Source organism: Gastrolobium bilobum, unplaced genomic scaffold (assembly GCF_033153095.1).
Source record: "Gastrolobium bilobum isolate Gb01-03AN ecotype WA unplaced genomic scaffold, APGP_CSIRO_Gbil_v1 utg3539, whole genome shotgun sequence".
Classification (NCBI taxonomy): Eukaryota; Viridiplantae; Streptophyta; class Magnoliopsida; order Fabales; family Fabaceae; genus Gastrolobium; species Gastrolobium bilobum.
Genome location: NW_026897898.1, coordinates 350,536 through 378,259, shown reverse-complemented (window position 1 = coordinate 378,259; position 27,724 = coordinate 350,536). Strand labels below are relative to the sequence as shown.

The 27,724-nt window shown below is 33.8% G+C and overlaps 3 protein-coding genes across 3 annotated transcripts; 1 reads left to right on the top strand and 2 right to left on the bottom strand.

Annotated features, from left to right (window-relative positions):
• Window positions 1-8,281: 8,281 nt before the first annotated feature.
• Window positions 8,282-10,898, bottom strand: LOC133311285 (WAT1-related protein At5g47470-like). The gene is made up of 7 exons (XM_061512308.1): window positions 10,699-10,898; window positions 10,516-10,581; window positions 9,953-10,066; window positions 9,192-9,435; window positions 8,951-9,112; window positions 8,497-8,648; window positions 8,282-8,408 (listed from the first exon to the last, which is right to left on the bottom strand). Exons 1-7 carry the CDS (start codon window positions 10,896-10,898, stop codon window positions 8,282-8,284), a joined length of 1,065 nt encoding a protein of 354 aa, XP_061368292.1.
• Window positions 10,899-13,609: 2,711 nt separating this feature from the next.
• Window positions 13,610-15,456, top strand: LOC133311280 (putative pentatricopeptide repeat-containing protein At5g47460). Its single transcript, XM_061512304.1, has one exon. The coding sequence runs from the start codon at window positions 13,663-13,665 to the stop codon at window positions 15,454-15,456; it is 1,794 nt and encodes a 597-aa protein (XP_061368288.1). The 5' UTR covers window positions 13,610-13,662.
• A 10,815-nt stretch (window positions 15,457-26,271) lies between these two features.
• LOC133311284 (metalloendoproteinase 4-MMP) lies at window positions 26,272-27,354 on the bottom strand. Its single transcript, XM_061512307.1, has one exon. The coding sequence runs from the start codon at window positions 27,352-27,354 to the stop codon at window positions 26,272-26,274; it is 1,083 nt and encodes a 360-aa protein (XP_061368291.1).
• Between the last annotated feature and the right edge of the window lie 370 nt (window positions 27,355-27,724).

Here is a 27,724-nt window from a genome sequence, read left to right as displayed (position 1 = left end):
AAGTATGTCGCCAACAACTATGGGACAAATTCAGACAAATTTCTCTTACGTTGAATTGAACGTTTATCACTAGATCAAAAGCTATAGTTGATACTTAAGACACAACTCTTTTTACTTATACCAGCTCAAGCGCCCTAATTTAATTTGACTTTAATGAGTCTTCCCAAGGCAATATTGGTTGCACCAACAACCCCCAACACACTTATCTTTCACAAAATGTCATATTGGGGAGTTAAATTCATGACCTCGGCTCTCTCGTACCAAATGTTAGATCTAGCATTTATTATTAGGGTAAAAGTCAAGACACAACTCTCTTTATTTACTCTTTTCGGCCTAAACATCATAATTAAATCTGACTACACCCCACAATTGAAATTGTCAATGTAAAGAACTAATTCAATTTAAAAGGTTAAGCTGTTAAGTGAAGGCTCATCAATAATTTATATACTTTTGTAACATGCCTCCTCATGCGAGAGCTCACTTGGCATAAAGCAATGGCAGACCCAGGTGGGTGCCATTGTCTGCACTTGCAGACATAAAAAAATTGGGGGAAAAAAATTTCACATAGGATGTGTGATTCAGGCCAATTAAAAAAAAAATAAAAAAATAGAAAGATTGAAAGGAAAAAGGTAAAGAGTGGAGAGGATTTTTCACAATCTTTTGTGAAACAAAAGTAGCCAACTTTGGATCAAATATATAAGTGGATTTTTGATCTATTAACCACTACAATTATACTATATTTTACAAATCTCTTTTTGTGGTGTTATTTATTTTTTAATTATCATTATCGATTATTTTCTTAAAATTTTGATTGTTTCATCGAAGCTTTACTTTTGAAGTAAAAGCAAAAATTGAATCATGATCATGATCTTTTTTAAAAAAAATTTGGGGGCAGCGCCCCCGAACCCCCGCCTTAAGTGTGCAACATAAAGAAAATTTTCTCGGTCCACCATTGGCATAAAGGGTGGATAATGCACAGGTCTACCTACCTGTGCTATAAAATTCCACAAGAGAAAGTAAGGTAAAAATCGACCCGGGACACTAAGGCTCAGATACTATGTAAAGAATCAATTCAACTCAAAAGCTTAATAGTGGGTGAGGGCTTTTTAATAGTTTATATTATTCTATAACACGCCCCCTCACACGCAAGGCTTTTGGGTTTGAAAGGTGGATGATGCATCAGGCCTAACCTATCTGTGTTAAGAAATTTCATGAGAGAAAGTGGGGTAGTGAGAATCGAACCCGTAATAACGAGGCTCTGATACTATGTAAAAAATCAATTTAACTCGAAAACTTAAGATGTTAAGTGAAGGCCCATCAATAATTCATATACTTCCTTAACGGCCCAAATAAGATGCTGGCAGCACCAACACTACATGGTGCGTAAAACCCTTTCAGTGAGTTTACTTTCATTTTTTTGTTCTGTTCTGAAATGTTAGCGTTTCATTTGTCTATATAGATCATGTTGTGATAAGAATATCCACTATATTAAATAAATAGATAGATAGCGACGGAAAGCTGGCGGTCAATTAGAAATTGATGTTGCTTATAGAATACATCTTCGGGATTGGCGTTATAATAAAATCACAGTAATTTAAATGGGATAACAAAATAGCTGATTAGGAAATGAGATATAAGAAATTATAAGACTTCTCTAATTAGGAAAACGAGGTAACAAAAATAACTGAGGTTGGTGCAATTGTATAAAGGTTATCAAATTAAACGCAACTTCTACAAAAATATTATTAAACTTATATGGTCTTTAGTCCATGGTAAAGAAAAGAAGGTGGCGTTGGAAAGTCAGTCAGCAGCCCATGCGGAAGTTCTACAATTCATTAACACAAGAATGTTCCAAAATGATAGCTGCCATCGTCAATTTGCAAATTTTTTTGGGGCGGGGATTCGAGAAGTCAATTTGCAATTTCAGATGGAATCAACGGTACTGACATTTCATCCATTTGAAATTAGACTTTGAAAATGAAGGAAATTCTGAATGAGTTTTGAACACAAGTATGAATATTGAAAATGAATGTGTGTTGGCGATTGCAAATGTGTGCGAGTGAAGTTTCATATTGATTAAGAATAAACTAAATGCACATCATCATATATGTTAAAAGGCCCCCACACCTATTGTCTTAAAATTTTGGATTTGATTATGATATGTAAACTCATTTAATATAATTGTTCATTTAACCCCATGAATAATGATATCTCCATGCTATGATTGACATCTTTCATAGATGTTGTGTCCTTCAATATTATAAATATAAATGTTCAAAGACTCAACATGAGTTGACCTAGCGGTGGTTGACTAAGTCCCAAGATCTGCTAATAAGTGAGAAAGGTCCGCCCTGATTGTTCACTTTGCCACCATTTTAGTTTTCTAGAATATAAATGTTGAAGGTACATCTCTTGGATCTACTTACACTTGTTTAATTGTATAAACACTAACATGAATATCAGATACTCTTGTTGGTACACTCCTCATTTTGTGTAAAAAATCAAAAAAACTTACGAGATGTAATCACCAAAAGAACCTCTTCAAAAGTACCTTATTCGATCAAAGTGATTTGAACCGATCACTAATCATTTATGCAGCAGTCATTAACCCTTGTCTAGTTTAGTTATAATAAAAAGTGAAAGATAGTTTAATTAAAAGATTTAGAAGAAGATAAGATTTTTTCTATAATAACTAAATTTATTCAAAATGTAATTTTTTTTTTTTTGGAAATAATAATGTAATTTTTTTTTATAAAGTGTGACGACATTTTTCTTGTAGTGTTTTGTAATTAGTCTCACACTATTTAAATGTGAAACTATACACTTTTCATCTAATTAATAACGTATTTGAGGTGCCATATACTTTAAATCAGAGCCGAATCCTCACGTATTGCATTTAATGCTCACCAATAGGGGTGAAAGTAGGCCGGGCTGGACCAAACTTTGTCCCGAAAAGTTCAAGCCTACGACAAAAATTTTTAATTTGGCCTGGCCCAAGCTTATTATGAGTTTAACTATTAGCCTGACTTGACCCGTTTATAAAACAACAAATAGCCTGACCTAGTCTATTAGCCTGTTAATTTTTAACTTCTAAACAGAACCATGAATCAACTTTACAAAATACTCAAATTTTGTTGCTAAACCAAAAATCATAATTTCAACGTCCAAACAGAATCACGAATCACAACAAAACTCATACAATTTGTATTTAAGTCATTTTTAAAAGTAAAATGCTCAAACTAAAAAACATATATTTCATCAGATCCAACAAACAAATCCATACTATGTAAATTAAAATAATTACATGAATCCAACAAGCACATCATGATGCTTGTAGTAAGTATAACCTCTACCAAATTTTTTTTAATATATTCATATACACAATTTAACATGTTGAGATGTTGGTTCCTCCTACATAAGAAACAAAGTTAGATTTTTATTTAAATATAATCGAATATAATTAAGTTATAAATAATTACAATTAATTAAATTTATATCTTTTATTTTTCGTCAAGGCATACTTGTCCCAAGTATATCTTATTTTTATCACAAATTTTTTTCCTTGGTTAACAATAGTATTCTATTTTTTAAAAATAAATAGTACAATATAGGCGGTCCTGTAGGCTTATAGGCCAGGTCTTGTGAAAGTGGGCCTACGACTTTTTTATTAAACAAGTTTTTTCAAAGTCCAAGTTCGGCCTATTTTACGAAATATACTAAGTCAGGTATGACCTGACGTAGACCGAGCCGTAAGCCCCTGTGGGGCCGGCTCAGTCCAATTTCACCCCTACTCACCAAGATGAAACCAATATATATTAACACTACGATTTCAATTAATAGGGGATAAGAATTATTTGGTATTGTTATTAAAAAGTAACGTTAAATGTTACTCAGCATTAATTATATCTGCATCATCCTAAAGAACTCCCCCTCATGTGGCTGGGTATCATGGACAGGTCCATGAAATTGACTTGGCAACGGTCAATCGGTTACCGAAATATTCGAGGTCGTATAAAAAAAAGACCATCGGCAAGTCAGTGAAATTCTTGTATATCATCGATACATCTAAGTTGGGTATAATATGTTAATAAATTATTTATTATATTAGTTAATTATTAATTAATCTATCGATGATACACTTAATTTGGATAAACAAATTCAAATTTCCTTAGTACGTATCAACTACTCTGCCAAGTGCCAACTACGGGGACAGAACTCCGATCACAGATTGTGTATCTACTTGAAGTTGGAAGTCTTATAAAGGCTCTCAATTATTTTGTCAACCCTATCAATTTGAGTGGGCAGTACGAAGATGCCAAAAATTTGAGGGGTTCAATTGGGAAATAAACGAACAAATTAAGCATAAACATGACAAAGAAAACTTGATTATATAACGTTTATTTAGACAGATCTAGAGGAAGGAGACCTTGCAACCCAGCTTTTCTCAAATTTTTTGAAATACATGCAACATTGTTTTCATGTGAAAAAAATCCCAATGTTATAACCATTAACTTTTCTGTGTTTTTAACTCATTTAGTGATTTGTGATTAAAACAAATTTAAATGAATAATTATGGATACCCTTCGATTAAAGAGAACAACAGCATAACCAAAATAATTGGCCACTCTAATAAAAAATATTTTTTTAGAAAAAAAAGAAGAGAAATAGTTTTTAAGTTTTATTTTTTGGCAATCGAAAAAAGGCAATGGCCCAACGATAGCTAGAACTTTTTGTTAGAATGGTTTCCACCACTTTCACTTATTAATTAACTGTCCTCAAATCTTAATAAATTATAACTAGATTTCTTTAATTTTTTAAAAAAAATTTATAGTAAGTTTTTTTTTTTCTGGCTTTAAAGATAGCGGCTCTTAATAAAACGAGAGAAAAAAAATTTAAAGTGTCCTTTGGAAAGCTCTAAAATTGCATGTTGTTTTTTTTTTTTTGGTTTAATGTTTCTGTTTTTGTTACAGAAAAAATTTCTCTTCTACACCTATATAGAAGTGAGTGATACCATTATAAAAAGGAGAGAGAGAAAAGATTAGTAGGACCATTCATTTTTATATGAATGAAGTGGAGAACTTTTTTTTTTGCAATAAAAGCAGAATTACTTTTTAATTTTTTTTAAAGTAAAAAAAGGATTTTAACAGGCGTCTTTCAAGATATATTAATAAATGAAAATTAAAATTTAGTACATAAAAAATATAAATATTTAATATTTTAAAATTCAAAACATTTAGTATTTTTTATACATAATTGGGATAAATCATAATATTAATTTTCTTTCTTCATGTTAGCCAACAAAACCAAAAAAATAAGAGTTTTGCCAGCCAAGGAGTTGGTTCTACTATTATCTATAGTTGCATAAAAAAATAAGGATTTTTCCTTCTTCCACATAAATAATTGACATTAAATTCCAATAAAGGGTTTTAATTTATTTTGTTATCGATTTCTGCAAACATTTTTTCCGCTATGTGGGTGCTTAAGTGCTTACTGATAAAAGTTTTCTTTGAATGTACCAAAAAAAAAAAAAAAAGTTTTCTTTGAATACAAATCTTTTTGAATAAAACTCTCATCTAGTAAGAAAGTTTTATTCATTTTTTTTAAGTCATTGTCTTTTATTTCTTATCATATTTATGTTTTTCTAAATAATAATGGTTTCTAATACCTTTTATGATTATTTTAACTAGAAACAGAACATATAAAGATTATTTTACCTATTTACAAAAAAAAAAAAAAAGATTATTTTACCCAACAACTTATTTTTCGCTTGAGTTTTAAAATAACTTTTAAATTAAAAAATTTATATATTTATTCAACAACTTTTAACTTATTTTAAATTCTTTTCCTTAATTTTTTTTGATACATTATTTTTCTTAATTTTAGTTTACAAATAAATTCTAATTTTAAAAAAGTTGTGCCAAACAAGATCTAAATACCAACCCTTTTGATGACTTTTTTCCCCAATTATTTTACTCGCCTAGCTATCTTTCCTTATATATTTAATGAATTATGAATATATATTCAATGAACATATATAGCATCTGTTTCCATATTTCGCGATATCCATGCTTTGGATTTCATTAGTTTGATTTCAATTATAAGTTGGCATTTTTTATTTTTATTTTATAATTGTGGGATGGCATACCATTACCAACGTTTTGTGGTCTGGTTAGAAGAAGGCAGGAGTTTCAAACTTTGAAAATTTGTATTGATATTATTATTGAAGAGAGGGTTATATTTATAAATTTTTTATTTATAAATTTTTATAAATTATACTATATATTCTCAGAAATATATTAGGTATAATTTGTAAATAAAATTTGTAAACGAAAACAAATTTTTCTTCGATACACATCTTACTCTGATCGGAGTAATTGGAAGTTTGGAACAATCTATCTACCTTAAAGTGATATTATATCCGTCAAGGTTTATCATTTTATATTATTTATCTCTTACGTTTATTTGTTGGGGCAGCCAAACGTCACGTGACTAATGTGACCTTTTAGTGAACTTGGATGGTTGTGATTTATTTAAGGAAAAAATATTTATCTTTTTAAATGATATGATATGTGTTATTTCACTTTTACAAAAAAGTGAGATCCAAATTTTTTTTTGATCTACTCTCTTCTCTATAATTTATCTCTTTTTCTCATTTAAAATGATATAACTTTACATTCTTTAAAATGATACATACTTTTTCCTTTATTTAAACAATAAAAGTTGAAAGTCACCTGGCAGGAAAAAATTATATTTATAAACTCTTACAAATTACATTAAGTATGATCGGTCATACTTCAATCAAGAATGTATGACCGGTCATACATTCTTGATGTAATTTGTAAAAAAAAATTATAAATCGACGATTCCCCTACCTATTAATATGATTTACACCTAAGAGTCAAATTAGTTTTGGCGCATTACAAATAAAGAAAATAATTATATTCAAAAATTGTTCTGATGTATAAATTGGCTTCTAGGAATTCTCCACATTGTTGCAATTTACCACATTAAACGTAAACTTATGCAATCAAATGACTTCACCTAGAGGGAAAAAAGAATATGAAGTTGAATAAAAGAAGCATTATTTTTCATTCGGTGAAAAAAATAATACTATTAGTTAGGGGTAGAGGTATACCTAAAGAATTACCTTTATGATACACTTATTAAGAGGGGAAACATTTAAATATTTGTGCATACGTAAATTTTTTGTGTGACCTAAGTGACGAAGCTGAATGGATAGTTAGGTTGCATTTTTATAACATCTAAGGTTATAAAATTTAATTTCCTATAAAATAGCATGTAACCATAGTTTTTTTCAATATAATTTTCTATTTGCACAAAATAAAACTGTAGAATATAATAATCTCTGATGGTCCTTTTCACAGGATTATTATTTTAGTTCAACACAACTTACAACTTATTAACTGGGATTTATCCAAAAACAAAATTGAATCATGGATAACTTTTATCTTTTTTTAATTTGAGTTAGGAAATCATGGATAACTTGTTTGTTCAATGGCAAATTGCATCCAAATTAATGATAATAAATCTAGGAAATATAAAATAATCAGGATCAAGACGAAAAAAAAAAGTCGGCATCAACTACACTTACACATATGGCCGCACCAACCAGTTTATATTCCTCTCTTCTCATCTCAAAGCAGAGGACATATTGTAAGGCAGTGAGATATGTTTAACAAAATATGAAACCAAACGACCCAACAATCTTCACACAACATGATTTATCAATAGCAGAACAGCGTCACAAAATATTCTGCTCCTATCTAAGGGGTGATTTTGTTTCATTTGCATCTAAAAATGTCATATCTATCTAACCGAAGAATTTCATTAAGGAAAAAAATAAAATAAAATAAATCTATGGTCTCATGTTTCATTCCTTCAAACCCAAGAGACTCCTTCTACCTTTTTTCTCAGGGTACTCCTACGTATGCTCTTTGTCTCGAATACATCAAGGGAGCAGCTGCTTCAAGATTCTGCGAAACAAAGTTGAAAATGTGGGTGCTTTAATTTATTTTACACATCCCATTACATTGTTAAATATAAAGTACATTGTTGACAGCACATATACAGATTGCTTTGCCATGTTGTCTCAATAGATACATGTTGGTTGCCAATTGTCATTAAGCTTATTTAAATGCATTACTTGTTTAATTAGTACTTAAATTGACCATATTTAAATTCTCCTATGTTATTTCCTCTGTTTCTAGCATGATGACAAAAGTACAATGTACATATTACTTGTTCACATTTGAAAAACACATCAACATAAAAGAGGCTTTTCTGCATCAAACTCACTCTCTAATTCATGTCCATCTGCATAGACTTCTTTCCCTTTGGCCCAGAGAACCAAGTATAGCCCAGTGAACATGAGGAACATACCTGCAATGCTGCAATGCAGTGTTGTAGGGAGGAATTAGATACTACAATTGGGAATATAGTTTGCAAAAGTCAAATGTTGGGAATTTTAATAGGTACCTTCCAAAATTAATAGAATCTCCAAGGGTAACAACTGAGTAAATGACGGTGGAGACTGTACCAATGGGGCTAAACATGGAGACAAAGACTGGCCCTCTCTTCTCAATTGCCCACCCACTGAAGCTTAGGCATATTCCACTCACTGCACCTCCCTGTGCATTTATAATTTTTTATGCCTTTAATACCCATCACAGGGATAATATAAAAAGTTGCATACATGGATGACAGAAATGACCACGCTTCTTATCCCTGCAAATGTTTCACTAGATACTATGCTTTGCTAAATAAGAATGAAAATTTAAAGCTAGACTACTCTACCCAATTCTTTGGCCCATTTTATCACTGTTTAAACATGCTAGACTAAACTTAGTATCAAAACGCATTTGTTACTATGAAAGCCAAACAAATGAGCACACAAATCACCAGTAAAATAATGAGAAGAGTGAAAATTTACCAGAAAAGAATAGCCAATTAGGTCCTTAAAACTCACAAGTGGCCAACCAGTTTTCACTTCGTGATCTTCAACTAACTGAACAATTGCAGTCATGAAAGCCCCAAGCAAGGACGTTATTGCGCTCAAGGACATGGGTGCAGGAAAATCTCCAAGAGCAAAAGCCTACAAGAACAACAATTTTTATTAAGAGTTATGAAATTAAAAAGATTTGTGTCATGTTTCTTATCTGATTCCAAGTTACCTGCAGGACGATGTTGCTTGACAATATGAGGATAGAAGCCATGAGATAGAGACATCCGATTATCTTCTGCATGTCAAAGATAGAATCTGATGGTGTCGATGATAATTGAATTTTAACCTCTTTCTCGGTTGCAGGAGTAGAAATGCTTTGCATTATGCTCATTATGAGAGCGCCCATGACACAGAGCAATGTTCCTAAGATTTTTACTTTACTATTCTTGTTGCTTAAGTTGACTTTCTCTAACCTGCCAAATATAAGAATTTCCAATCCATTAGACCATTACCAGAGGGATAATTAATAGAAGGCTTCTACTGGCATTGTTGAGAGCATATAAACATTTTACTTATTTTTGGCTCAAATGTGAATCATAACATTCTATTTTTCTGACAAAGTAGTTGTGTAAATGTCCAAGTGTGATTTTCCCATACTTTCCCATAAAACCCATTTTATGCTAAATAGTAATTTCACCAACCTCTACAATAAACCACTTTTTATTTCCTGATATTACCTCATTCACCATTTGGAATGATTTATAGCAATATTAAAAGGGGTTTTCGCGTGTACTTTAACATGACATGGTAAAGTTTCCTATACACACAACATTTTGTGGGGCCCATATTTTTTGAAGCAAAAATAAAAATAAAAATCTAAAGCATGAAAACGAATCTCAGTAACACGACACAATTATTTTTCCTACAACATAACTCTTATAAAACTCATATTAAAATTAACAAAACCCATATAAAATAAGTTAGATTTACCCGAAAGTCCATGCGATGATGAAGATAAGGCCTGGGGCAAGATTTGGCATAGCAGTTGCCATTGCTGGCGAAGCTAGATTGATTCCTTTGAGTAATAAAGTCTGGAAAGCTAATCTGCATCACAACAGGCAAGAGTATTAAAAAAAAAAAAAAAAAAACTTTGTATTTTATTTTAGAAATTTGAAGAACCGAAACACACACATAGGAAAACATAGTACTAATACATAAGCAGTGAAGGTGCCGGTGGCAAAATGGTCAGAGGGGGAAACAGACCCTGCAAATATCAGAACCACTAATACAGAGGATTATTAATATTACAAATTGGATAAGACTAAATTTGGGGATTGTTGTGTTTTCTACAAATTACCATGAGGGATACAGTACCGCAACCATATGATAACCCAAAATATCGGACTATGTAAACAGAAACTGAATTAATCTAATTTCATCACCAATCTTTTATCATTTTTTTTTTCCAGACACTTAACCGGAACGTTTGTGAAAATAAAAATAAAAATAAATGATAAAAGGAAGTGATTGAATAAGTTATAAGATTTCCATACCCTCCAAATGAAAGAAACAATAGCTGCATAATCAACTTGAAACTCCAATTCTTGGGCCACTTTCTCCTGCAACAGATACATAATAACATCATGAAAATTAATCTTCAAATAATGCCCATTCAAACAGAGCATATAAAGTGAAAATAACATTTATACTATTCATTTGAGAGAGAGAGAGAGGACCTTTCAACACAAAAGGCAACGGGGAAGAGAATAAAGAATGCAGCGAGAGAGGTGAAGATGATAATGGTAAATGAGGTGAGACCCAATGACATAACATAACCCATCAACACAGCGTTCCCTGCGTAGATAAATTGGACTCCTATTAATCCTCCGATAACTGCTACATCTTCCATCACTCTCTTATTTATCTTGTCCTCCATTGTCATCTTTTTCTTCCAAACAAATTGAAATTATATCAAAATGGGGGTCTATTGTTTCCTGTTATCAAGAGAGGATATATTGCATCCTATCCTCTCTTCATTCTCTTTTGCATACAGCGGAAATTCCCTTCAATTGTGTTTTGAAAACTCATATTGCATTTATTTGTTTCAGAAATGGTAATAAATACGCTAGCTTATCTGCTCCTGCATTTACCCCTTATAATTCTTTGTTTCCATGTTTGAGTTGAGCCAACCTCCACGATTTTGGTGTCTCTACCAACCCCTTCTCCCTCCCTCCCTCCCTCTCTCTCTCTCTCTCTCACAGTCAGAATTTTTCAATTATTCACTTTTGCTATATATAAACAGAGGTAATTGGTCAACGTTGAAATTATTCTTTTTATCTAAATCTAGAATTTTTCCTTAAAAATAGAGAAGTATTATATCCCTACCGTTTTCAATTTTACAGATCAAATAGAAATTTTAATAGGTATTCATCTCCTGTATATACAAGGTGTGTGGGCCCAATAAAGAGAAAAAGAAAACATAAATTCCACGTAATTTTTATATATGTGTAGCAATTATACGTATCATTTCTTTCTTTTTTTTATAAAATATAAAATTTCAACTATTTTTATTATTTCTTTCTCCTTTTAATATTATAATCTAATAATATTGGAGAGCGAAAAAATAAAAAAATAAAAAAGTATATTTTTTAATAGTTGCGGTCAAAAATTTAAATATATATATACTTTATAGAGATAAGGTCAACTTATTTAATATCAAAGTGCATATGACATAATGAGAAACGCATTAACCCTCCTAGTGTGTCTTTTGTGTTATGTGGCAACAAATAACAATCAATGCAATATGTCTTTTCGTCTGACTTTTAATGGTTATGATCAAAACTATTAAATATATATACATAATACATAATAGTGATAAGGTCAACCTATTTTATTTTATTTTTTTGTATATAAGGTCAACCTATTTAATATTATGGTGTACAAGAAACACATTTAACCCTCAAAGTGTCTTTCGTATATTATTTTTAAAGTTATGGACAGAAATTTTACATGCATCATGTAGCCAAAAATTTTTTATTGTAATTTAAATAAATAATTACGAACATATAACGATTTCAAAATTATTTACGATTGCAGTTATTCATGCTCAAATTGGACAAACCATTCATGCCTAACTTAGGCATGGTCTACAAGGCATTCACGCCTAAAAAGATGTGACCACTTACGCATCTTTTAGGCGTAACCAACTTCACTTTCGATGCTGACACGTGATATAAAAAAGTCAACAGCTTGACCGTAAAATTTTGAAAAAGCATGACTTTTGACTAGAGTATCCAAATTAGGTAAAAAAAATTGATTTCACATAATTTTTCGAGATCTACATAATGATATCTCATTGAAGGAAATTTTGGTGAAATTTTTCCAAAATTAGGGATATTTTATCGTAAAACTTTAGAAGGCTATAACTTTGGTCTCGGATGCCCAAATCACTTTTTTTTATTTCGCATAACTTTTTAAGATAAAAGCGTATGGTATATTTTATGAGGGAGGATATTCTTACTACCAAATTTCTTTACTACTAACGTACTACCTATCTAATCATCATTGAATTAAAGAGAGAGAATGCTAAAAAGTTTTTGAAAAAAGAGAAAATGTTGATCCAATGGTGATTAGATAGGTAGTAAGTTGGTAGTAGAAAATTTTGGTAGTAAGAATATCCCTCCTCATATTTTATATTTGTTAGTGTGAATGATGCTATTTAAGTTAAAGTTTCGTCTCTCATAAATATAGTTTGAATTTGCAACAATAGTACCGTAATTATAGGGATCTTTGCTAGGAATGTTTCTAATCATGACAATGATTTTCTCTCCATCAATGCTGCAGCTCATGGTACTTGTTCGGAAAGAACTCTGAGGCTTTTGAGTTTGTGAGAGATAAATTATGCCAAATGAATTGCGTAAATCTCAAAAATTGACTTGGAATAAAAAAAAAATTACCTGATTTGAGCACCCGAGGCCAATGTTATTGTCTTCCGAAGTTTTATGGTTAAAATGTTGATTTTTTTATGTCATGTGTCAGCACCGGGTAACTCACGTCTAGATTAGGCGTGACTGCCTTTGTGGTCACGCCTTCTTTAGACGTGAGTGATCACGTCTAAAATGGACATGCATAATTGCAATAAATTCATAAATAACTTCGAAATAATTTTATATTCATAATCATTTATTTAAATTGAAATAAATTAATTTTTTTTTCCAGTTATACTCTTCTATACACATTTTTCAATTCACTAAGATCTCATAGACTCTCTCCACGCTCTCCCATTTGGGAATTGGAGAGAGGGCTTACATATAGAATGATATTGATGAATAGTTGTAATAAATAAAGGGTACATCAAAAAAATATTATCTCTACCCAAACAATAAATTAGTTGGGAAAAAAAGTGAGGGAGGATATTTTGATTACCAAAAGTTTTCACTACCACCTTACTACCTATTTAATCACCATTAGATTAACATTTTCTCTCTCTTTAAAAACTTTTTAACATTCTCTCTCTTTAATCCAATGGTGATTTGATAGGTAGTAAGGTGGTAGTAGACATTTTTGATAGTCAAAATATCCCCCTCAAAAAAAGTTGGCGTTGAGAGAAAATTTTGTGTGTGGGAATATTTAAAAAATGTGAGGTTGGGAGATCCTACTTTTCTTATAAATGAAAAAATGTAGGTTGAATTGGGAAAGCCATGCGAAGGTTTCTCTGCAAAGAAGCACGAAAATTCGAGAAGCCTTATGGTCCCTTTGCATTTCCTTCATCCTTTGCATATAGAACTAGTTTGAATCACATCCATAGTAGCATTGGAAGCAATAGTTTCAGTTGGATGAATATCACAGGGGCTAAGGCCCATGCCAAAGGTGGAACCAATTCTGAGTTGACATTACTTGAAGCCTCTCGAATGTTAGCTTCTGGTATTAAACCAAATGCCTTTGTTCTTGTTCACCTCGTTTGTTCTGCCACTGACATGGGCCATTACTCATTGGGGCAACAGTTTCACGGTTATGTTTTACGTTTCGGGTATTGTTCACATAACTATGTTTCTGCCTCCCTTATCAGATTTTATGTTAGAATGCACTCACTTAGTGATGCCCACACATTGTTTGTTGAAAATCCTCATCCGAATGTAGTTTCATGGAACACTTTGATTTCTGGCTATGTCCACGCTGGCCAGTTTCGAAGAGCGTTGTCGATTTTTACAGGCTTAGAAAGGTCCCACATTTGTGCTGACGCATTCTCGTTCACGTCTGCTTTGGGTGCTTGTGCCCAACTGAGTCTTTTGAAACTGGGAAGCTCAATTCATTCCAAGATAGTGAAATTGGGCATGGCTAATGGTACTGTTGTTGCAAACAGCTTGATTGACATGTATGGGAAATGCGGGGTTGTCGAACATGCTGTCCGGGTATTCTCTGAGATCATTGACAAGGACGTTATTTCTTGGAATTCAGTCATAGCAGCAAGTGCTAACAACGGCAACATTGAACTTGCATACAAGTTTTTGCACCTCATGCCAAACCCTGATACTATTTCCTATAATGGGCTGATAAATGGCATTGCTCAGGCGGGGAATATAGAACATGCTATTCAGATTCTATCAACTATGCCAAGTCCAAATTCATCTTCTTGGAATTCCATAATTACAGGTTTAGTGAATAGGAATCGAGCTCGGGAAGCTTGGGATATGTTCAGTAAAATGCACTCAAGAAAGGTACAGATGGATGAGTTCACATTTTCTATCATTTTAGATGGAATTGCTGGTCTGTCGGCCTTCACGCGGGGGATGCTGATTCATTGCTGCACAATAAAGTGTGGTGTTTATGCATCTGTAGTTGTTGGGAGCGCCCTAATCGATATGTACTCAAAATGTGGGCAGGTGAAGAATGCCGAATCAATCTTCCATGCACTGCCTAACAAAAATCTGGTAAGCTGGAATGCAATGATATCTGGCCATGCTCGCAATGGTGATTTTGCACAAGTTACCAACCTCTTCGAATTGCTGAAAATGGAAAGAGATACAAAACCTGATGGTATCACATTTCTTAACCTTATATCAGCATGTTCCCATAACCAAATACCATTTGAGGTTGCTGTTCATTACTTTAAATCTATGATCAATGAACACGGGATTGCACCATCCATTGAGCATTGTTGTTCAATGATAAGGCTGATGGGGCAAAAAGGAGAGTTGTGGAGAGCAGAAAGTATGATACATGAATTTGGTTTTGAATCATATGGAGTGGTTTGGAGGGCTTTGCTTGGTGCTTGTGGAACTCAGGCAGATTTACAAGTAGCGGAGATTGCAGCTGCTAAGGTGATTGAATTAGATAGGAATGAAGATTATGTTTATGTGATGATGTCTAATATGTATGCATCTTTTGGAAGATGGGAAGATGTGAATGTAATTAGGGGCCTAATGAGTACGAAACGAGTGAGGAAAGAAGCAGGTTCTAGTTGGATAGATATAAGAGAGTTTTGTACCACATGAATCCGCAGTACAGAAGCGTGTCTGTCGGATTTTCTAAATAAGAAATGAAGGACTGCTTTCAGTTTTCATGATCCTAAGTTTTGAGTCGTTTGTTCATTTATTTGCTTCACTTTACATCTTGCAGCGTACTAAACATATACCCCATGTCGTCGGGGATCACACTTAACTAGAGGGGAACAAATATCGAACCAACCATATTTTTTTAACCATATTGGAACGTTTTCTGAGGAAAAGGTCACAAAACTAATAGGCTTGTGTAGAATACTCAAGCAACAGAGAGATTCTTGTATAATTTATTGAATACATTGAACCAATAAAGTTTGAACACATTATTAATATGAATATAATAATTGTTTGATGGAAATTAATGCACTGAAATAAGGTACACTAGGTTTATACAACAATCTTAAAGCCAGCAACAAGATAATCCACCTCACAAACATCCGGGGTGCCCCAAACCGCAAGAAATGGCTTGGCACAGGAGCAGAGCCAGGGCACATACCAATATTGGCACCCCTTCTCCTCCATTTGGTTCTGAGAATCTCACCTCCTTACCCCTCTCCCCATTCATGTCCCCTCCATTACACTTGATCATGATATCTTGATGCAACTTTTATAATAAAAAAACGGCTGGAGGATGAGTAAAAAGACATTCAACTTGATGGAGTTCATTAACAATAACAGAGGTAGGTGTACAGAGTCTACCGTTCTTATTATGCATATAAAAGCACGTATGGATTAGTGCAGGTAATTTTCATTGATTATAAAACTATTTTCTCAGCCTGAAAGAATAAGTGAATACAGCATCTTGCTCAAATCCAACCTTACAAAAGTGAAAATGCATTCTTAAGTCTCTCATCTAACAGATCACCTTGGAACTGAGAGATCAAGCTCTAAAAAATATCAAAACAAAAACTCAATTAGTAACATGCTTGAGTATTAAAAATCTTGATAAAGCTAAGAATGAAGAATAACAACTGCAAGAAAGAGAAATTCCTATGTGACGTTTAATTACAGAAGCCATAATAAAAGGAAGAACTACAATGGTTAACATGTACCCTGAAAATAATAAATTGCACTTATATGGCATCTGCACAATTTCGTTCCAGAATAACATATATACGGCTAAACACATGATTTAGCACAAATTATGAGGGTGCTATTATATATGGTAAGAGTAGCAGGTTTTATCAATAAAAGGATCATCACTACATTCTAAATTTTTAAGGAAAAAAATTTGCATCCAATATTTTGGTTAGTCTACAATTATCTATTCAACTTTCAACACTCTTTATACTCTTAATTTCAATTCCCTACAAATCACTGCAGGGTTTTTGCTTTGCATTTCCTAACATATCCCACTTGTACAAAACTATAAGTGGTAAATTTGTATCAATGTATCATTGTTAACGCACATATACATGTAAACCAACACCCTCCCACAGTTGCATACTTATTTTATAAAATCATATATCAAATTACAGTTTAAAGAAGAGTGTAATAGATTGAGTTTTGTAGCTGTGCCAGAATGAACCATCTAACAAAAACATTGTATCACGTGGTCATAAGAAAGGTTATGGAAATCCAAGCTCACTCACCATACCAGAATAATCATGTATAATGGATGGTAGTAACATAGTGATTAATGCGATGAGAGTCATGAGACAATCAAAACCAAAAAGACTTCAAGAACAGTAATATATACATCACATTTGCTGTTCGCACACGCACAAAAAAAATAAAAAAAAATAAATCTAGATGACAAAGAACAATTGATTATAGCGACAAGTAGAATATGAATAAAGCCCTTTGTTTGGAAAGCATTAAGAAGAGGGACAGCGAACCAAACGAAAGTTACCAATAGATCTAAACATGACACATATATTAGCAAACTAATTTCTTTCCTCGTCTTATTGTTTCCCAAACAAGAGTTAAAAGGAATTTCATTCAGACTTCACTCTCTGTCCCAAGAAGTCGCCAACAAAACTTGCAAGATAACATTTAATGTAGCTCTAATCGAATATTTCTTAAGAGATGAAAGAACACTTATCCTTTCGTACTTGTTGAGATATTCAAGTGTGATAAGTCCCACATTGGTTGGTAATGAACTAAGTGAAGAATATATAAGTGGAAGGATCCATGAACCCAATGCCTTAAGGTTTTGGGTTGAGATGTGGTGTCGGACGCACTTGGTGTATTTGGGCTAGCTTAACCCATTGGTGGTGGTCCCCCGTCACGGGCTTACCCTAGACCCACCTGACAATGGTATTAGAGCCAGGTTGGACTCGAGCTAGCCTGGTGATTGCCTAGGAAACAGGTTGAGTATTGGGGCTTGAGTACTCCGTTGAAGGGGGAGAGCATATCAATGGGCTAAGTGAAAAAGTATATAAGTGGTGTTGGACTCACTTGGTGTATTTGATCCGCTTAGTCCATTGGATTGGCTAGGAGGCGGGTTGAGTAGGAGTTCATCAACCAATTCAAACCACGGTGGCCGAACCGAAAAATCGAAAACCGAAAAAAAACCGCAAAATTTAATTGGATTGGATCGATTTTTGGGTAGGGTAGGTGTTCATCAACCAATTCAAACCGCGGTGGCCGAACCGAAAATCGAAAAAAAAAACCGCAAAATTTAATTGGATTGGATCAATTTTTGGGTAGGGTAGGTGTTCATCAACCAATTAAAATCGTGGTGGCCGAACCGAAAAACCGAAAAAAAAAAAACCACAAATTTTAATTGGATTGGATCGATTTTTGACCGATCGAATCAAAATCAATCCAATTATTTCCCAACCTTACCATCTACTTACTTAGGCCTTTCCCCAATCATAGTTCAAGAACCATATAGCAAAATTATCAATCCAAGACCCATTAACCCATCATGTTGGAGAAAGTGAGATGTGCTTGATCTATGTCATGCTCTCTCTTTTTGGTAAGATACATAATATATTTTTATTACATAGGTTATACAACAGCTCTCTATAGGATGAAAATTTGGGTTACTTCGTATCTCGTGCAACCATATTATAAATTTTTTGTTGAAAGTAAAAGATGATAATTTAACTTTTTGTTGTACAATGCTTTTAGGTTGCACAATAATCATCTTACAAACTGTACAAAGCCGATACATATAAAAGATATGTTACTTTCCAAATAATCATCATACAAATCTTAAGTTTTTCAAAAAACCAAAAACTGATCCAATCCGAACCGAATAAAATTAGATTGGATTGGATCGGATTTGAAAAAAAATTCAAACCGAAGGGATTGGATCATATGATTTTTACGTCCAAAACCGATCCAATCCAGACCGCGAACACCCATAGTTTTGGGTTGAGATGAGGTGTCGGACTCACTTGGTGTATTTGGAGTAGCTTGGCCCATTAGTAGTGGTCCCTCGCCACGGGCTTTCCCTGAACCCGCCTGATAGTGGTATCAGAGTCTAGTTGTGCTCGAGCTAGCCTTATGATTGGCTAGAAGGAGGGTTGGGTACTTGGGGGATTCATGGGTCCTTCCACTTATATACTTTTTCACGTAGCCTATTACCAATCAATGTGAGACTCATCACACTTGAATATTGTAAGAACCCGCACCGTTAATTTAGGAATTTAATTAATATAATTATGATATTAGAAAATAATTTCATAATTGACCTTGAATAATTATGAAAAGACTTGAATAATTAATATAAGGACTTAATAATGTCGAAAGTCGCTTTTCTGACAAAAAATGCAGATACTGATTCTGCCACACGGTATAAGTGCGTACGGATGAAGTATCCCGAAAAATTATGAAAAGTATGTATATATCACTGGATTAATATCTAGGACTAGCATAACAAGTTTGGAGTTGAAATAATGAGACTTGATGTCAGGACTGATACCGGCTACGTAAAAGCGTGGACCGGCAAAGTGCTGCGAAAAATAAAATAAAAATATGAAAAATCCTAGAAAAATGGCTAAGTTCAGAATCTCAAGTTTGAGATTAAAATGATTAGAGGAGCTATTAGTGCTAATATCGACAATTAAAACTTAAGTGAACTATATATAGACTTGGCACAAAGACCTAGGTTAGTTTCCTAGTGTCTCCTACGTGAAATTCTGAAGGCACCTTGCTCTCCATCAGCCACCACCTTCCTCCCCTTAACCTTGTGAGACAATAGACCACCTTTCCTCTTGGTTCCTTCACTAAACCTCCATGTGTAAGTGTACTCTAGCCTTGGATGGTTGAAAAGCTTGTCATTTTGAGTTGTAGGTTCTTCTTTCTGAGTGTGAGGGGCTGACCTCTTGGTTAAGTGAAGAGGGAACCATTTCCTTGGTTGTTGAAGCACCAAGTGGTGAGCTTGGTGAAGAAAGGGCCAATCTTGTTGCTCCTTTTCGTGGCTTGGTGAAGTCAGATTTTTGGAGCTGCTTTGAGAGCTCTAAGAGCACCCTTTTATTCTGTTTTGAGCCTTGGAGTATGTTCTTGAACCTTGTTCATGAGTTTTCTTTGTTAAAAGTGAAGTCTTGACATGTAAAATGAGATGAGTAGGTAACCAACATAAACATTTGCTTAAATGTGTCTAAAAATGCATGCTTGAAAGTCCGGAAGTGTTAAAAATGGAACTTGAAGGGATATCTTCGCGCAAATGCAAAACTGCATTCTGTCGCAAAATATCCGGATATTTGGGTTGTGATATCCGGATATTTGGGTTGTGATATCCGAATATTGATATCCGGATATTGGGTATGTGAATATCCGGATATGTCCATGAGGAATATCAAGATATTCTGGAAAAAAAAATCATATTTTGAGCTATTTTACCCAAACAGAAGCGTGGGTTGGGTTTCTGAACCCTTAAATGATTGTTATGAACCTCTGGAATAATTTAATTAAGTCAGAACCAATAATATTGAAGGCTTATGGCTTTGAAAGAAACCTACGGTCATTAAACGAAAAAGAAAACGTTGTCATTATTTCATAAACTATTAGGTTATGAATGTTGATGTGATTACTGGTTTAAACAGACCGTGAGAGTGCTGTTTGTGGACCGTGGACGGTTGTGGACCGTTGACTTGGGATTGATTGCCCTAGAGGTAAGCTTTTGTGTCCTCGGTTTTGCCCATGTTTGGTTCCACCATACCTCATGGAGGGATGATTTATAAGCATGTCGTGCTTTTATTGAACTGTTAAGTGCAAGTGCCTTATGATGTGTATGTAGAGTTCCACCTAGACGGTAAGCCTGAGTATGTAGCGTCATACAAAATGGTGATCCTGTGGGTGGGTACAGGTAGCGTCTTGTACTACTGTGGGTTGTAGACGTATGTAATTCCTGCATTTTCTCTGGCCAGTAGGATTCTGACACACATGACATGATTATGTGTTGCATTGCACTGATTTTGGAACTTTTACTTTTTTAGAACTTATATTGCACATGTAAGTGAGCTTGGGGTGGAAAGATCCTTGATGACCCCTTGTCTTACTAAGATTTCTTTTTAGAGATCTCACCCCACGTTTGGAGCACATTTTCAGGTTCAGGTACCTCGAGGGTTGAGACCTCGGGCGGTAGAAGTCCGGAGCTGAGCTGAGCTGATTGATATATGCTTGATGATTTAGTTACCTTATATGATCATGTCTGATTCTTCTACTATGAATATTGCATTTGAGACTTGTTGATTGTACTGTTTATTTGGTGAGTCTGGGGATTGTCCATGCCATGTTGACTTGGCTATGTTTATTTAAATTTGAGTTGTATAATTGTATCAAGATATTGTCTGGTCTACGTGTTGTAGTTCCGTGACTAGATACACACTTAATTATATTATGAGATTATTCAATGTAGTTAACTTTTATTGCAATGTACATACATGCAATGTTTTGAAAAAGAATTAAGTAATCAACTTGGTTAATAATAATGACGTCATAATTGAAAAGAAAAAGTTAGCTTCTGCAATTTAATTGAGTTGCGCTTAATATCTTATCATGATAACAATCTGGGTATACACGGGGTGTTACAAATATCTCAACAATAATGAATTAGGGGGCCATAACTAGGGGTGAAAGTGAATCAGGCCGGCCTACGGCCTGACCTATATCAGGCTAGGCTTGGCCTATTACATATAGTCAAATAGAACAGGCTTGAGCTTTTAAAGAAGCCTATTTAGAAAGTAGGCGATAGGCTTTTTTTACATGTCGAGCCTCTAAGCCTACATGCCGTCCTATATCATATTATTTATTTTAAATAAAATAAAATAATATTATTCATAGTAGTACCAAATATGATAGTTCAGTTGATGTATGTAAGCTAAGTAGGTGGTGGAAGGACTAAGGTTTATTCCCTCACCAATACTATCTTTGAGAGTGGCATAAAATCTGTATCAATCTCTACAGTATCATCAGAATCAACATTTAGCGCTGGAGAAATAGTTATTAATGCCTATCGTTCTGACTTAGCTGAAGATACCATCCAAGCTTTAATATACAGCGAAGATTAGCTACGTAATAGGTATGACTTGAAGAAAAAACAAAAGGTATAAATTTAATCAATTGAAATTATTTTATAATTTAATTATATTCGATTACATTTTAAAATAAAATTGACTTTATTTTTTATGTAAGAGGAACCAACATCTCAACATATGAGATTGCCTATATAAATCTATTAAAAGATTTTTTGTTTCTTAATCTTTTTTTTTATTCTTTATTCTTGTTTTTTGTTTTCTACACTTACAAATTGTTTGCCAACTTATGTAATCTTGTTATTGTATTTGTAGGGGAGAGAAAATAAAGAGAAGTTTTTGGCTACTACAAGCATCATGATGTGTTTGTTAGATTCATGTAATTATTTTAATTTACATGGTATAGCTTTTGTAAAGAACCTTGAGGTCACCACCCCCAAAAACTAGCTCAAAGGGTGAGAGTGCCCAAGACCTTATAAATTCCACATTAGCTGCACATACAACCAATGTGGGACTATATATCTCAACAGCTTTGTTTGTTGGATCCGATTTAGTTTGAGCATTTTGCTTTTGAAAGTGACTTAAATGCAAATTGTGAAGAGTTTTGTTGTGATTCCCGGTTCTGTTTGGACGTTGAAATTATGATTTTTGTTTAGGCAACAAAATTTGAGTATTTTGTGAAATTGATTCATGATTCTGCTTGGAAGTTAAAAATTAAGAGGCTAACGGGTCAAGGCAGGCCATTTTTTTTATAAATGGGCCAAATCAAGCTAACAATTAAACTCGTACTAAGACTTTTCGTGGCAAAATTCGGCCAAATCTAGCCCACTTTCACCCTTAGGTGGTGTTTGGTTGAAGGGTTTTTGAAATTATCCCATGCAAATGAAGTTGACATTCTGGAAAGCACTTGTTTGGTTGACAAAGAAATGGCTGAATACCCAGGCAAGCATGATGCATAGCATTTTCAATTTTGTGAAAGAATGCTAGACTTTGGCACTGTTTAAAAAGCATTGTTGGAGGGGATTTTATTATGATAGCCGACTAAACCACATGGCCCCACAACAAATCAGACCATTATACCCCACAACAAATCGATCATTTTCAATTTTAACAAGAATGCTTTGGAACCACTTACATGCCCTGCCATGCCCTTATATGAAAAGGAGGAAGCGGATCTGCGCATTGTGCTTCAGGATGGTGACCTTGGCTTTCTTTCTTTTTTGTTTCTTATCGTTTTGGATCTTTGGTGCTGATACTGAGTATTGACCGACAATTCTTCTCTTTTTTTTCATTTCCTTTTATATTAACCTCCCACGCATCCTTCTCTGTCTCTCTGCTCTCCTTTTTTGAATTTGCAACAAATTGAAGATGATGTCGAAAGTGATTAAACATGTTCACTTGCTGGATAATATATGTCCACGAGGTGTTTGTAAAAATGACTAAAACACAAACTTAATAAAGATAGGGGGAATCTTAACTAATTATTAGATGGTACATAGACTTTACAGTTATTTTAAAAGCAGGGACATTTTTGTAATTGCCACTTATTTCTCCATCTATATTTTACTTCAAACTAAACATAGACTTTATAAATCTTACATAATTTGCCCGGTTAAATTTTTTCTAACCAAACAACTTTTTTTACATTTTCCTACCAAACTCATTTTTCAACAATTTTCCTAATATTCAAAAAATTTCTCTTCAACCAAACGCTCCCTTATGCATATCTGATAGGTCCCGGAAATTCCCAAGTAACCATGTATACTGTTGGTTGACATCTAATCTCCCAGTTAAAGCACTTTGTACTCACGCCCTTCAAAATCCAAGTTGTTCTGGCCCATTCTAAAATCTATATTCTACAGGACATTCATACCATGTAAGGCTGTCTGAAACACTCAAAGAAAGTTTGTCTGTATCTCTTTATAAGTAACTAATTATACATCACTAGACACTAGTATCTGTTTCAAAAAAGAAAATAATTAGTGACATTTCCGACGTGGCTAAAGTTGCTCAAATTCAACAAGAGGCCGTAAGGCCAATATTAGTAAACAAATAATAATTTAGGTTCTTTGCGCGATTCTGCTGCCGTTGATGATTTGACCACACAAACAAGGTTCAGGGCCTTAGTCTCGGCACTTTTTTTAAAAAATAATTGTATAAACAATATTTTATATCATTATTATATTAATTTTTAAGTGTATGGAGTTACTTTAGATTTATATATACAAAATTATTTAATATTAATATCGCTATACTCTTTGTAATCTTTTTTTATTATTATTAAATTGAAAATTAAACATGTTGGATCTCCTAGTGTGAACTATCGGGCCTCGTAATTGAGTGGTTCATGTTTTGCTGTATTTTTTTTTTAAGCCTATTTTTGTTTTGCTTTTTTTTTATTAAAAAGAAAACTGAATAGGTATAGAAATAGGCTAGGCATGCTCCGAAGCTTATGTCCTGACTTACATAAGGTCTAGCTTGATGTAAGCCTCTTTACTAAATAAGTAAGGCCAAAGTTTTTTTTATTAAAATCTATTTAATTAAAAAAATTTGACTTTAAAGCATCTTTTTTTTTAAATTTTAATGGATTGTTTATTTGAGTGAATGTAAATAATATATTATTATTATTTTGTATTATAATATTTTAAAATCATATATTTGTTGGCCTATTTAAAGGCTGCGACTTGTTGGTTTAGATAAAAATAATTTTATGCCCATTGACCTCTTTAGATATAAATATATTAACTTATTTAAAAGTTTTATAATAAAGTAAGCATTTTAATAAACTTTTAGCTCAAGCCGGATCTTAAAAAAATATAAAAATCTTATGTCAGGTCAGTTTTAAGCTTAGGTTTGAGAAATAAATAAAGCCAATATAAGATACGGCTTAACCTAATCCAATTCCAATTTTAATTGCAAAGATTATTTTTAATTTGTTTTATACAATAATAACACCGAAATTTAATATATAATATCGTACAAATTATTCAAGCACATACCATGGCCCCAGTGATGATACCGGCATTTAACTCACCTAAACATTTATTTACTAAAAAAAATTATTAACCTATTCATAGTGGCTTTCAGCCATTTTCAAATACTATACATTTTAAACTTCTGTTAAGCTTTATTTTGTTAATCGTCCACCCTCTATAATTATGATTGAAAAATTTCGCTAAATTTCTGTGGATCATAAAGTCCTTACTAGGCATAAGTCTTCTAGGCTATACATATGACTTATTATTTTAATTCTCTAGTGGACTTCACTTATACATAGTGGTGTATTCATGGAGAGACATGGATAGGCTGTTGCCTCTCCCTTTTAATAGTATATATATAATGATATTTTCATAATAATAATAATAGATTATATGTCTTAATAGTTTCCTAAAAATATTTATGATAATTAATCTTTTTATTAGTCTTAATAATATTTTTGACTTTAATATTTATTTCCGTCCCATAACATAAAAAATCCCTTTACTTATACTTATACATAAGCATACCAAAGTATATTTTATGTTTTTTTTTTCTTACACTTCTATCTTTCATTTCGGTCTTATATTAACTTGGGAGTAGTGTGTTTGTTAACTACTCTCATATCGTTTCCAATTGATTGATCGTCATGGCCAACTGATGCAAAATTATCTCACATTTTTTTATATTAAGCAACCTTGGACCACCTTTCAATTGAGAACGAAACGGTTTCATTTTTCCCAAACTGGGAAGAAAGAAGTCTTGGGTGGCAATGTTAGTTAACATTGATACTTATTATGTCCCTGCAATAAAAAGAGATACCTTAGTTCCTTTCACTAGTCAGGTTAGGCATAAACTTGTGCAATGTTATTCTATCCTCTTAGAACAACAAAACAAGTTCGTATTTTCTTCGCAGGTTTCCCATCAAGACTCATTTATTCCCTCAACCTTTTCAATCTGCCCCTTTCCACGGGTCAACTTGTCTTTAGGGTTGTCTCAAATACAATGAAAATTCAAAAGTGCATTCGCCTTTCCCCCGCTTAAGACTCTTACGTTGTTGGACAACTTTTTCTTGAGCCACAGATAAATGTGTTATTCCCTTTTTCTTTTAAAATGATATATCCCACGTATTTATCTTTACAACATAAGATATTTTATTTTATGTAACATACGATTATTAGGACCCTAAAAGTTATATCTTCTTTCTATAAAAAGAAAATAAAATTAACAGATTAAAATATCTCATGTAACAAAAATAATCTAAGATATCATAAAAGATGAATCCTTAGGGCTTAGCCCATGGGATTGAACTTAGCTTTCTATACTTTCTTTTTATACATACATATGCAAATCAAAGAATAAAAGTACATGTATGAATGAGGAATGGAAAAGGTGAAAAAAAAATCTAAGCACATAAAAATAATATCAACGAGGCAAGAGCCGAATAGAGGGTCCATTTAGAAAAATGGGTTACGGACCCAACAGCAAGATTGGAAGAATCCTCAGATTGCAACAAAGAACCAAAGGTGAAATTGGGATTGGAGCCATAAAGAGCTTGGACTCCCTCCACGTCATCAATCTTCAAGTCCACCTTCCTTGTCCTGGGGCTCAGGCTCGGGTACATCACCGCTTCCTTCACCGATGTATGACCCAGACCAAGCACGTGACCTATCTCGTGCGTAGCCACAGATTCCAAATCAACGGCCACCCTTGACTCATCATGGTCAAAATCAACGGACCACGTTTCAGCCGCATCCAAATGGAATCTCCCATTCTCGGGGGAGAAAGCATGCGCTAAAACCCCCAAAACACCATCAAACGGCTCTCCGTCACCGTGATCGCCCAGGTAAAACCCGATCCGAATATCCGCCGAATCGTACAGCTCGGTCTCCTGAAAACTCACCGGAATCACCGACGCCCACCGCGCAAAGGCACGCTCGAAAACCGTTCGGATTTCCGATAAGCTCAGCCTGTCGATCATGTTGTACGGGGAGAAAGCGTACGTAAGAGTCATCGGAGAACCACGAACCCACCGTGGCTTGCCGTTGAAGTAAGCAAAGTGACGGGTGGCGTGTATTCTATGCGTCGCTGTATCGGAGACGCCGCACCTCGGAGCCACAATCGTTGATATGGTATCGGAATCGAGCTTTCCGGTGGCCGGCAAGCCAAGCCGTTTCTGATAGTGTAAAACGGCGGACTCGAACTGGGTATCAAAGGTGTCCGTGAAATTCGGCGTCGTTTCGGGCGGAGAGAGATAACCGAAACGGTTGAAGTACTTCTTGAGCTCTGACATGCCGCTGACCTGGCTCCCTCTTTCGGCGTGCAGGAACCTTGAGAAGTCGTGCCACGTGGCGTTGTGCGTTTCCGAGGTTATTACGGTTACGGATTCAGGCACGATCCTCGCGGTAAAGCAAGGGCGCCAAAGAAAGAGGGCCACATAGAAAAAGGAGAAGAAGAAGAAGTTAAAGTAACTGAAAAACGGAAACATAACTGTTAATTATGGGTAGTTATGTTGGGGTATGAGACCCGATGTTGCAGGGTAACGAACGAAGAGCTCAATTATGAACCTCGAATAGAAGGAATGTTCCGGAGAAACAGAGTATATAATAAAAGGTATTATCTTAAACTGTGAGTTTATAATCATATATATATATATATATGTATGCGTATGGAGCTAGTCTTTGGTATGATCGAAGCCAAGGAAGTTAATTACGATGATAAAGATAAGAAGATTCTGCCTTTTTTGATGGGAGATCATGACTTTTGAAGTGTGATGGTGGGTAAACTAATGTTGTTTCTGCTTCTTATTAAACTATATTTTAAGTTTGGCCGTTTAATTTTGTTTGCCTCTGCTTGTT

Excerpts from the sequence above, each read along its gene's own strand:
- LOC133311284 (XM_061512307.1), bottom strand. The coding sequence starts at position 27,354 with ATGTTTCCGTTTTTCAGTTACTTTAACTTCTTCTTCTTCTCCTTTTTC.
- LOC133311280 (XM_061512304.1), top strand. The coding sequence starts at position 13,663 with ATGCGAAGGTTTCTCTGCAAAGAAGCACGAAAATTCGAGAAGCCTTAT.
- LOC133311285 (XM_061512308.1), bottom strand. The coding sequence starts at position 10,898 with ATGGAGGACAAGATAAATAAGAGAGTGATGGAAGATGTAGCAGTTATC. Across the intron at positions 10,582-10,698 it reads GTTGCCTTTTGTGTTGAAAG|GAGAAAGTGGCCCAAGAATT; the intron begins GTCCTCTCTCTC and ends TATCTGTTGCAG. Across the intron at positions 9,436-9,952 it reads ATCATCGCATGGACTTTCGG|GTTAGAGAAAGTCAACTTAA; the intron begins GTAAATCTAACT and ends TATATTTGGCAG.